Source organism: Lissotriton vulgaris, chromosome 1_1 (assembly GCF_964263255.1).
Source record: "Lissotriton vulgaris chromosome 1_1, aLisVul1.2, whole genome shotgun sequence".
Lineage (NCBI taxonomy): Eukaryota > Metazoa > Chordata > Amphibia > Caudata > Salamandridae > Lissotriton > Lissotriton vulgaris.
This window is the reverse complement of record NC_141685.1, coordinates 66367797-66380622: the sequence shown is the minus strand read 5'-3', so window position 1 is coordinate 66380622 and position 12826 is coordinate 66367797. Positions and strand designations below refer to the sequence as shown.

Genomic DNA, 12826 nt, shown 5'->3' with positions numbered 1-12826 from the left:
TCAAGGACCATTGTCTTTAACTTAATCAAGGGATGCTGGGGCAGGCAGTCCTCACACTGAGGTTGAGCGCCTGGATGGACTGGTGGCGCTAGCGGCGTTTCCGACGTGGACCCTGGGACTCCTGTCCCACCAGGGTGCTTTGCAGAGCTTGTGGTGTCCCTTGCTGGTGATAAGATAGCTTGCTCCCCTAGTGCCTGGCCTGTGTTATTGTATTGTTTGCATACAGTAGAGTACAAAGTTCCCCAGGGAAAGTGTGACAACAAGGAGGGAGGAGTAGGTATCTAAAGTGAGGTGACTGGAAGGGATCCCTTGTCGGAACTTAGAGAGCCTCACACACCCAGAGTATTAGGTGTGAAACACACCCTAACTGGAGGGTGTCCAGTGTCATCATCGACTCACTGCCCCTCGACAGACCGGCGCTGCAATGTCTGTCGGAGCACCCGAAGGCACTCTTTTGGCGGGGTTCTTTTGTTCCTTGCCGACGGTGGGTGTGTGTGAGGATGAAAGAAGTGTAGTCTGTGAAAGTGTGGGTGGAAGTTAAAAAGGGTAATCAGTCCACACTGACTTTTATTAACGTGGCTGATTCCCTGGTTAAAAGGGGTGAGAGGGGAGCTAAAGACCGTATAAATATACAGCAGACTAACTCAACCCCCTGATGTGGTCAACATGTTTCTCGCCAACCGGCGATTCGTCAGGACCTCAACAAAGTACAACAAAAATCACAGGGGATTGATTCTGTTAAGGAGATCAGAGGCTGGAATCAAAGTGAATATGATAAAAGTGAACAATGCCTCTGACACCATAGATCTCACAAATTATTTTAAGTCAATGTCCTATTTATTGACAATGAACGCTTAAATACTTTAAGCACCTTAATTAACACATTTTTTCAAATAGGTACACATTGGGTGTAAACATTTCATTTTGAGTATCTCCTTATATCATGTAGCACATTCGATATATATTTACAACAACTAATAACTTGCTGACTTGAAAAATAATTCAACGTGAAAAAATAACCAACACATAGTGATTGAAATAATGGATACAAATATCGACAATACACAGTGATACAATTAATAGCAAGGTCCTACTGCCGGTTTGACAAAAATTACGTGGGTGTCCTAGGGGTATGTTAACAGTTTTACCCTCAAGGGAATATTAAGTTGTCCTGCGTATAGCCAGGGAAAGGCACTTATTTAATGGGTGATTATATGCCTTGTAGTGAGATACATCTCTCACGATAAGTCCAAATTATTTTAACTGGATCATAGGGCATTAGTTTCTCCTGGCTCTAAGGTTGAGCCTACGCGTTTCGACCTATAGGATTCTTGACAGGAAGAATTATTTAATCAGGTCTTCATCAGGGCTCGCTGTAGGTGCTGTGGGACATTGTATTACACCTAAGGGAAAGTTATAAGGGGTATGTTTTAGTGATAGGATCAATGTTGTAGGACAAAATATCAGTGCTTTTAAGTGTTTTCGGGTGCACGGTTGTACATATAAAACTCACGTACCCAATCTTCAACGGAGGCGGTTCTGCATGTCTGGTTGTACATGTCAAGTACAGGGGACGTTGGGGTGGGTCCCAAGGTAGCCTGGTTCAAACGTGGGCCAGCAGTCTTGATTTACTGCGAAGAAAGTAGGGTAAATTGATTGGCGGAAAGTTCATGGCAAACTGGAGGCATCTAACTTGTTGCAGTTGGGAGCCTGCTTGGGAGTCTGCTTAATGTTTCTTAGCGTTTATAGAGAAAGCCTGTATGCAAGTGTCTTTAATGATGCATGCAGGAAAGTTCATGGCAAACTGGAGGCATCTAACTTGTTGCAGTTGGGAGCCTGCTTGGGAGTCTGCTTAATGTCTCTTAGCGTTTATAGAGAAAGCCTGTATGCAAGTATCTTTAATGATGCATGCACGGAATACTTTCCATTTCTTTAGTGTTCCCGAGTGGATCTGAGGACCGCCTGAGAGGAAGCGTACCTGCTAGTGCTGTCACTGCTCGCTGCTCGGTTTCTCAATTCTCTTCTTCACAGCGTAGTCATCGCGGAACAGACGGTCCGCGGAATCCACGGGCAGGGAAGCTTTGCAGTCGTGGATTTCAGCTTGTCCCTTCGGAGCGGGGCGCTTCTCTGCCGACTCTCGCTGTAGTTTGTTTAAACAGCGCGCGGACGGCGTGTGATCTTTTCTCTCGGTTTCTGGGTGTGCTTAGTGTTACCATTGTGACCCACCCCAACGTCCCCTGTACTTGACATGTACAACCAGACATGCAGAACCGCCTCCGTTGAAGATTGGGTACGTGAGTTTTATATGTACAACCGTGCACCCGAAAACACTTAAAAGCACTGATATTTTGTCCTACAACATTGATCCTATCACTAAAACATACCCCTTATAACTTTCCCTTAGGTGTAATACGATGTCCCACAGCACCTACAGCGAGCCCTGATGAAGACCTGATTAAATAATTCTTCCTGTCAAGAATCCTATAGGTCGAAACGCGTAGGCTCAACCTTAGAGCCAGGAGAAACTAATGCCCTATGATCCAGTTAAAATAATTTGGACTTATCGTGAGAGATGTATCTCACTACAAGGCATATAATCACCCATTAAATAAGTGCCTTTCCCTGGCTATACGCAGGACAACTTAATATTCCCTTGAGGGTAAAACTGTTAACATACCCCTAGGACACCCACGTAATTTTTGTCAAACCGGCAGTAGGACCTTGCTATTAATTGTATCACTGTGTATTGTCGATATTTGTATCCATTAATTTCAATCACTATGTGTTGGTTATTTTTTCACGTTGAATTATTTTTCAAGTCAGCAAGTTATTAGTTGTTGTAAATATATATCGAATGTGCTACATGATATAAGGAGATACTCAAAATGAAATGTTTACACCCAATGTGTACCTATTTGAAAAAATGTGTTAATTAAGGTGCTTAAAGTATTTAAGCGTTCATTGTCAATAAATAGGACATTGACTTAAAATAATTTGTGAGATCTATGGTGTCAGAGGCATTGTTCACTTTTATCATACTCAACAAAGTACTACACAATAACACATGCTCATTCACTTTGAAGAAGGCAAATACAACCTCTCTGGGTCGATGAAAAAGAGGGCCAAGGGGTCCTGCTCTATTTAGGCGACCTAGAGTAAAAAACGTAGGTTAGAAAAGAACAAGTCAATTCTCACTTAAGTGACTTTCCGTTTAGAAACATTAACGTGACTTTGGTGATAACTCTCCTCCACACTGTGAGGGGTGAGGGGGGGGGGGTTTAAATAAGTGAAGGGAAACCAGTCGTACCGAACATTGAGTGTAGGTTCCCTTGTAAATCGGTCTAATAATGGCACGATTCATATCTCACATTGGAGGTATCCCAGAGTGCTATTAAAACACATACTGAGGTGTGAAGCCAAAACTTAAAAGAGAACACCCAATCCTAGGAGAGAAGCAGGTATATTCTTACCCTACAGGAATAGATTAGGGCCTCGCAGCATACTCCTGTGAGGCCAGCGCTGTTAGGTGAGTTGAACCTATGGGGTATTAAGAGGGAGGTCAGGGTTGGCGTAAAGTCCAGCAGGGTCGGGTAGACATGATATGGTGATGGAGGCTAGATGGAGAAAGTACCCTCCATGGTAAAAACCTTGGTTAATGCAAGGTATGGGTGTCAGGGTAAATGCCAAAGGAAAACAATCACATGTCAGTAGGCAAGGACCTGGAGGGGGTGTGTGTACAGGCTCTATCACAGTGCTCACTTAGCTGGGTTCTGGTTCCAGGATATAGACTGCAGTATTCAGTCTCACGTGTAATACTAGAGGGGGCGCTTGGATACGGGGATGCAGACGTTCTGGTTACCGCCTATTGAGGGGCTATAGGGGTGAGTATAGATCATATAGCTTCCTGCATCACGTGGTTGATGACACGCATTATGTTTTATAAACCATCTGCGCTGAATATGCTTTAAGAAGGTACACTGAACCCGGGGGCATAAGAGACTCGGCGGGATAAACGGAGAGGGGGGAGGGGTGAGAGAGGGTGAGAGAGAAGACACCCCGGGGTAATGCCCTTACTCCATTTGGTTACCAGCCGTGAATCGTGGATTGGTGGGCCGGTAATGTAGAAGGTTTGAGCGTTAACTACGCTGCTGGCAGGGTCTACTGACTAGTGGGGAAGATATATACTGTGTGGAGAGAAAAGGGTTAGGGAGACTCTCATCGGACTTCGGTAACTGGGCGGGAGCCATGCTGGGTGCTGTCCGTCAGGCTGAGTTAGGGACAGCTGTCCGAGCCTAGAAAAACAAATTGTATTGTTTGCGTCAGATTCACCTAGTGCCTGGCCTGTGTTATTACATTGTTTGCGTCGGATTCTCCTAATGCCTTGCCTGTGATATTGCATTGTCTGCATTCCGTTTTCCTAGTGCCTGGCCTGTGTTATTGCATTATTTGCCTCAGATTCACCTAGTGCCTGGCTTGTGTTATTGGATTGTTTGCATCAGCATTTCCTAGTGCCTGGCCTGTGTTATTATATTGTTTGCATCAGATTCTCCTTGTGCCTGGCATGTGTTATTGCATTGTTTGCGTCGGATTCTCCTAATGCCTGGACTGTGTTATTGCATTGCTTGCGTCACGTTTTCCTAGTGCCTGGCCTGTGTTATTGCATTGTTTGCATCACGTTTTTCTAGTACCTGGTCTGTGTTATTGCACTGTATGCGCGGCTTTTGCTATGTTATTATTCTAATAGTTGCAGCTTTTCTAACAAATATGGTACATTTTATCCCAATCAAGTGCATCTGACTGCAAAGACACTTCCTGCAGTAACAATCTACTTCCTATTTATGTAGCAACAGACAGCATAGCATGTCTGCCAGAGATGTCGTAGGGTCAGAAACAGTACATAGGTAAGTAGGTATGATGGAAAACAAACTGTTGAGTAAGATTTTAAAGGAAGAAGCTGTAGTGATAGACGGCAAAAAATTCATGTCAAAACATCAGCATTAGGACAATGGTACATGGAACAATAATGGTAGATATATTTACACTTCTGTGCAGTGCGTGTCACTTAATGTTCTTTTCTTCCACTCTCATGAGATGGTTTTACATGGCAAATCTGAGCTCACTGAGTGTGGAGCTTCCACGAATCTCAGAGATGGGCCTTTCCAAAGACGGTAACAGAGAAGGTTGAAAGATCTGAGTCTCCATCCTAGCAGATGGACTGGTGATCCCTGAGGGGGTGTAGTTAGTCTGAGTGTTGCCACGGCTGTCCAGGGAGTGTACGAAAATGTCAGCAATTTGTGGAGGGCCCTCTTTTGCGTGAGAACCACCCAGCTTCCTGCAATGCAGACTTGAGGGTTTGTGTCTGCGCATGATGAGTTACATTCTAATAGTAAAATGGAGGACCTTGTCCAAAGGCAATAGATGTTACCAAGAATTAACATCTTCAGTTACGACAGATAGAGAAAGTCAATGTACCTCGGGGTGCTTCAAAAGCTTTCTGCACTCTGCTGGTGCAGGCAGGATGTTTATTCTCTAGTTGGCATTTGCCAGGGGATGTTCAGATACAGTGGTTGAATTAAACCTTGGAGCAGCACTTGTAGCGTGGACTCTTGGAGTCTTGTAGTATGTGCTGGATGCGGAAGAACTGTCTTAATGTTCTACGGAGCTCAGAAAGTCCAGACTCTCCTTCATCTCAGAGCTCGACCTCTGTGGCATGACCAATTTAACTGCAATAAAGAAGATGACCTGGACCAGTTCTACCTATCCCGACCTTTGATCTGATCATTGAGGAAAGAAGCCCTTGTCTGGAAGGAAGATCCGCACAAGGCACAGCTGACAGAAGTCCTGCCTGGAAGGAAGATCTGCACAAGGCACAGCTAACAGAAGTCCCAGCCTGGAAGGAAGATCTGCTCGAGGCGCAGCTGACAGAAGTCCTGCCTAGAAAGCAAGATCTGCACAAGGTGCTGCTGACCTAAGCACTGCCTGGAAGGAAGAGCTGCAAAAGGCGCAGCTGACAGAAGTCCTGCCTAGAAAGGAAGATCTGCACAAGGCGCTGCTGACAGAAGTTCTGCTTGGTGGTGACCTCAAAGCAGTGAGAGACCCACAAACCACAAGTTCCTTCAAGCCCAGCTAGCCACACTGGACACCATGTACACCAAAGGCCTGATTTAGATTTCAGCAGATGCTTTATTCCATCACAAATGTGACAGGTATCCTGCCCGCCCCATTAAAAATGCATTACATCCTGTGGCAATTATAATAAGGCAGACAGGATATGTGTCACGTTTTGATTAGGCCTTTGTGTAGTTCGCAGAGTTTTACTCCGCGGAACTCCACGAAGTGCCAGGAAAACTCTGCTGTACTCCGCTGACTTCCGCTAGTGGCAGAGTTTAATAAGCTGCGCTGCTCTCACTGATTTTTAGTGCCAGGAATTTGTCCCGCACTGTAAAATCAACATGAACAGCACTTCTCTTCGTGCCAGAGGACGCTGCTGCCTCTGTCTCTCTAATTGACATTCTAATCGAGTGGCAACTTCATCAACGAGAATGACAGAGTTCTACCCTCGAGTGGTCGCGACCTGCCGTGACCTCCCGCAATGAGAACTATTACCAGCAGGAGGTCTAGCACGTTATATTTTCTCACAAGCGCTCGCCACCTTACCATTGGCGAACCACTTGAGAAAAAAACTCTGTCCTGCATCACGTGCTACGGCGGCAGAGTGGAATTCTTCACCAACTCCTAGTTTTGAGGCAATAATCTGTTGGAAAAACTCTAAACTAGGCCCTAAGTCGACAATAAGTGTTGTAGAAGAAGTGTGACTATCATGCCGTTATCGGACTTCTTATGAACCCCACAGAGTGAGTGCACAGTCAGAGGGAAGTAGGGGGGTCGCAGGACAAGAAATTAGTAAATTTGAATATGAGAATTATGGAAAGGTAGAAATGTCGCATCACCTGTGGATAACTGACACCTCCTCCCGCTCTGCCAAATGCCGATCCAGTCACAAAGTGGCATCCTGAACCCCAAATGGACAACATCATGCCAGATGCCATGTAATGGTGGAAAAGGGGAAAAAGAGTAATATGCACACATCTGATGCGGGGATATGTCAGGTAAATTAGTGGTTGTGATGGATTCTCTATAAGTACTAAATGACTGATAACGTTGAATATTAAATTATATGAATCAATGTTTGTTTGCCTTATCTGCACTTACAATGTAAAGTACGGGCCTTACAGTAAACCCCTCGCTCTGTTTTACACAAAACCCCCCGAAGGAGCTGCATCTTACAGAACTTTAGAAAAAACTAACGACTAGCTTTTTAAAGTTGTCTTTCCGGCCAGAACTGGGTGCTGTAAGCTGCACTAGTTTCAGGGAGATGGACCGATGTTATGGTGATAGGAAACCCCTCAAACCACAATAATGTTCCAGTCTTCCAGGTTAGACGAAACCAAAAATGCTTGAACCAATGGAGCTGTTGAAAGTGTCAAAGGTGACCTTTGAACAGCAAGGTAAAGACAGGAGTTGGTATTTGAGATGATCTTAAGTGAATAGGAAAGAAATGAGAAGTGTGTGAATGGAGTTACTTTCGTTGTATACTTCGTAAAGAGTTACTGGAAATTTTGCAGCCCAGCCTGGTCCATCTCTTTTTCTAAACTCTATTGTTGTTTGAATTAAATCTTGACCGTATGCATCTATCTTAAGCAAAACCTTAAGCACTTGGGAGCTCCGAGCACCCTTACTTTGCTAAGTTACTCAGTGAACACTGTTAAATCACCTAGTTTTCAGATATTAATAAGATGTCACCTGATCACCAGAACTTTTAGTGAAATATTTGTGTATGATGAAATATTCCCTACTAAGTTTCAAAGGCAGTAAAGAAGAAGGGGCGATTTACTAAGATTTTGCGTAGTGTTTGCGTCACAAAAGTGGCACAAAAGAGTGCAAAATCTTTTTTTCCTAATTTTCTTTCCAGCAAATAGCGTAAAAGTAATGTGAAGCATCGCATTGCACTGCTTTGCATTACTTTGCACCTTGGAGCCTGCCAATGGTGGGGCATGGGCGTTCCCGTGCAACCACCCATTGTTTCTGATGCTAAACTCAATTTACCAAATACAGTAGATTGGGTTTAGCGTGAAAAAACTGCAGGCTTTTAAACTAGGCGCTTGGAAGGAGAAATGCTTTCATTTCTCCTTCCTTTTCTGACTTTGCATGCGTGCTGCACTGTGTAACAATCATACAAAGTTGGAAAAGGTTTCCCTCATGTCTAGGCATAGTATTTTGTACAGGAAGGGTGTACTTCCTGTACAAAACCTATGCTGGACTCACACACACAAACACCCTAGCGCTCTGGTGCTAAGGTGTGTGCATGCCGCAGGGCTGCTGTAATCAGTGCCAGCGCAAGGGAAAGGGAAGGAGAGAGCCATATCTTTGAAAATATGGGGCTCTCCTGCTCCCTCCCTGTCACGCAGCGCAGCCTCGCAGGGGGAGGCCTGCGCTGCATTGCGTGGAGATTTGGTCAATCTCCCCAGAAATGTCTTTTACAACCAGTTAAATATTGTGAATTCTCATTCCATTTTGTTTCAATGTAGTAATTTTAAATATCTTTACATCCAACAGAAAACAAGCCTTGAATGTATGAATTGACCATCAATAATGAAGCGAATGCTGTAAATCTTTAATAATAGCAGAAATATTGAGCTACAATATTCAGGAAAACATCAGTGCAGTCGGCGACAGAGGAGCCTGCACACAAACTGACAGATCCCAGATAAAGCATCAAGGGCAGTTCAGTGATTGTAAGACGCTGAGCTGTGCACCTCCATGCCAAAAGACGAATAAATGACCTTAGGAAAATTAAGGCAACAACAATAACAAACCACCTCCTGTATAAACAAGTGTCAAATACTAACTTTGATAAATCTATCGGTATGATGTGATTATCGCAGTGCTCTATTTTCTAAAAGGAAGACAAGCCATCATTCCGTGCTCTAGGTGAATTGTAAACTCTTTCTGGCCAAACCACAGTAACAAGCTGAAAGCACATCAGAGCGGAGCCAGACAACTGTCGGGTAATGGAAAGAGGAGCTCTTCTATCTACTATACAACAGACTGTCCAAATTTGAACCGGCCAAAAGGAAGATACATCTTTACCTGCAAGCGTGCACAGCCATAATCCAATCTAAAGGCGCAATCCCCTACAAAGACACATTCTACGTATTAGGAGTGTAGCAAATATTTGGTGGCTATTGTATTTTATTGTTAAAACAGAAATCAAACGTACAAAATACTGCGCACATATAAAGTGTGTGAGAAACACACAAGTGCTTTAACAGCCATGTTGGCCCCTCAGGAAATACAGTCAAGGGATGTAGATAAATATATACTTGACCCACAGAGACTAACCAAGAAAGAAGAATCATACACATGTAGCAAGAGCTTTAGTTTGTCATCACTACTCAAGCTTCATCAGCACACGTACACAGGACAAAAACCATTCAAGTGCAGTGAACGTGTAAAGTGCTTTAGTCAGTTATCACACCTTCAAAGACATAATCAAACACACACAAGGGAAAAGTCATTTAAATGCAGTGAATGTGTGAAGAGCTTTAGTCGATTATCAAAGCTACAAAGTCATCAGCGAACACACACGGGGGAAAAACCCTATCATTGTAGTGAATGTGACCGTAGTTTTAGTTACTCTTCAGCATTAAGGATTCATCTGCGAACGCACACAGGAGATAAACCATTCAAGTGCAGTGAATGTGTCAAGAGCTTTAGTTGTTTATCAAACCTCCAAAGACATCAGCAAACACACACAAGGGAAAAGCCATTCAAGTGCAGTGAATCTGGGAAGAGCTTTAGTCGATTATCAAACCTACGAAGACATCAACAAACACACACAAGGGAAAAACCATTCAAGTGCAGTGAATGTGCAAAGTGTTTTACATTCTTGTCACACCTACAAAGCCATCCGTGGAACCACATAGGAGAAAAAAAATTCAAGTGCAGTGAATGTGCAAAGTGCTTCAGTAAGTCATCACACCTACAAAATCATCTGCAAACACACACAGGAGAAAAGCCATTTAAATGCAGTGAATGTGGGAAGAGCTTTAGTCGATTAGATCACCTACAAAGACATCAGCGAATACACTCGAAGGAAAAACCATACCAGTGCAGTGAATGTGGGAAGAGCTTTAGTCGATTATCAAACCTACGAAGACATCAACAAACACACACAGGGGAAAAACCATACCATTGCAATCAATGTCAAATGATTTTTAGTCGTTACTCAACATTAAGGATTCATCAGCGAACACACACAGGAGAAAAACCATTCAAGTGCAGTGAATGTGCAAAGTGCTTTAGACGGTTATCAGACCTGAAAAGTCATCAGCGAACACACAAGGGGGAAAAACCCTATCATTGTAGTGAATGTGACAGTAGTTTTCACAGCCCTTCAGCATTAAGGTGTCATGAGCGAACTCACACAGGAGAAAAACCATTCAAGTGCAATGAATGTCTAAAGAGCTTTAGTCAATTATCATCGCTACAAAGTCATCTGCGAACACACACAGGGGAAAAACCATTTAACTGCAGTGAATGTGGGAAGAGCTTTCGTCACTTATCAAACCTCCAAACACATCAGCGAACACACACAGGGGAAAAACTCTATCATTGTAGTGAATGTGATAGTAGTTTTCGCAGCTCTTCAGCATTAAGAATTCATCAGCAAACTCACGCAGGAGAAAAACTATTCAAGTGCAATGAATGTGTCAAGAGCTTTAGTCAATTATCACACCTACAAAGACATCAGCAATCACACACAGGGGAAAAACCATTCAACTGCAGTGAATGTGGGAAGAGCTTTCGTCACTTATCAAACCTCCAAACACATCAGCGAACACACACAGGGGAAAACCCCTATCATTGTAGTGAATGTGACAGTAGTTTTCGCGTCTCTTCAGCATTAAGGATTCATCAGCGCACTCACACAGGAGAAAAACCATACAAGTGCAGTGAATGTCTGAAGAGATTTAGTCAATTATCAGCGCTACAAAGACATCAGCAATCACACACAGGGGAAAAACCATTCAACTGCAGTGAATGTGGGAAGAGCTTTAGTCACTTATCAAACCTCCAAACACATCAGCGAACACACACAGGGGAAAAACCCTTTAATTGTAGTGAATGTAACAGTAGTTTTCGCGTCTCTTCAGCATTAAGGATTCATCAGCGAACTCACACAGGAGAAAAACCATTCAAGTGCAGTGAATGTCTGAAGAGATTTAGTCAATTATCAGCGCTACAAAGACATCAGCAATCACACACAGGGGAAAAACCATTCAACTGCAGTGAATGTGGGAAGAGCTTTAGACACTTATCAAACCTCCAAACACATCAGCGAACACACACAGGGGAGAAACCCTATCATTGTAGTGAATGTGACAGTAGTTTTCGCAGCTCTTCAGCATTAAGGTATCATCAGCGAACTCACACAGGAGAAAAACCATTCAAGTGCAGTGAATGTGTAAAGAGCTTTAGTCAATTATCAGTGCTACAAAGTCATCAGCGAACACACACGGGGGAAAAACCATTCAACTGCAGTGAATGTGGGAAGAGCTTTAGTCACTTATCAAACCTCCAAACACATCAGCGAACACACACAGGGGAAAAACCCTATCATTGTAGTGAATGTAACAGTAGTTTTCGCGGCTCTTCAGCATTAAGGATTCATCAGCGAACACACACAGGAGAAAAACCATTCAAGTGCTGTGAATGTGCAAAGTGCTTTAGTCAGTTATCACACCTTCAAAGTCATCAGCGAACACACACGGGGGAAGAACTATTCAGCGGCAGTGAATGCGGGAAGAGCTTTAGTCACTTATCAAACCTCCAAACACATCAGCAAACACAGAGACTCCGGAAAGAACTTAAGAACATCAAAAATAATACTGACCCATCTGAGGACATAGACAAGAGCAGAACAGTGCAGTTATTGTGAGAGGAATGAATTACGGAAAAAGATTCAATTCAAATTATGTGGGACATTGAAATGCCAGGTGATAGAAGACCGGACTAGCAGTAAAGAAGGAAAACAGATAACAGTATTTACAGAATTATAAATGTGTTTGTTTTCAGTGATTGTTCACTTCCGTACACAGCAGTATGATATACCAGGATACACAGTGGGAGGCTAGCACAATGTGAACTAAAAGAAAAGAAAATTGTTGATTTTTATTTGGTGAAGAAGAGATACAAAGAAAAACATTCAATCGCACCTGACCACACCATCTGTAAAAGCAACACTGAGCAATACTGGGACTAACAACGATATTTTCAGCTAACTTGTCGGATTAGTGATAAAACCTATAAGCCAAACACACCCAGAGTGGACATGCTCTCTGGGCTCTGGAGATGGGAAACTTCATTGGTAAAATGTAGTTTGTACTATTAACAAATGCCACTGCAGTATATATGATGTACTAAAGTGAAGCAAAGGTGTTCAAGAGATAACCTGTTTTGAGATATAAAAGAGCATATACCTTGTTTCTAACCCCTTCAGTGCTGCGCGAATTCCGCTGCAGTGCTGAAAGTTCTAAAGAACCTATGGACTCATGACGGAACAGTTCCGTCATGAGCACAGGCCAACCGACGCTCATGACGGAACCGTTCCGTCATGAGCACCAAAGGGGTTAAGTAATGTTTGCTGCATCTTTTACACTGTGTTATCGGTTGATGGATCAGCTCGTGCCTCGGGCCTTATAACTAAGTGTGACCCGTGGCTCCTCTCCGACATGGCTCACCCTATTCATTTTGTGACTTGCCA

General features: G+C 43.4%; 1 protein-coding gene across 1 annotated transcript; it reads left to right on the top strand.

Annotated features, from left to right (window-relative positions):
• Positions 1–8776: 8776 nt before the first annotated feature.
• LOC147737316 (uncharacterized) lies at positions 8777–12141 on the top strand. Its single transcript, XM_086924334.1, has one exon. It carries the CDS (start codon positions 9335–9337, stop codon positions 11999–12001), a length of 2667 nt encoding a protein of 888 aa, XP_086780460.1. The 5' UTR covers positions 8777–9334; the 3' UTR covers positions 12002–12141.
• The last annotated feature ends 685 nt before the right edge of the window (positions 12142–12826 follow it).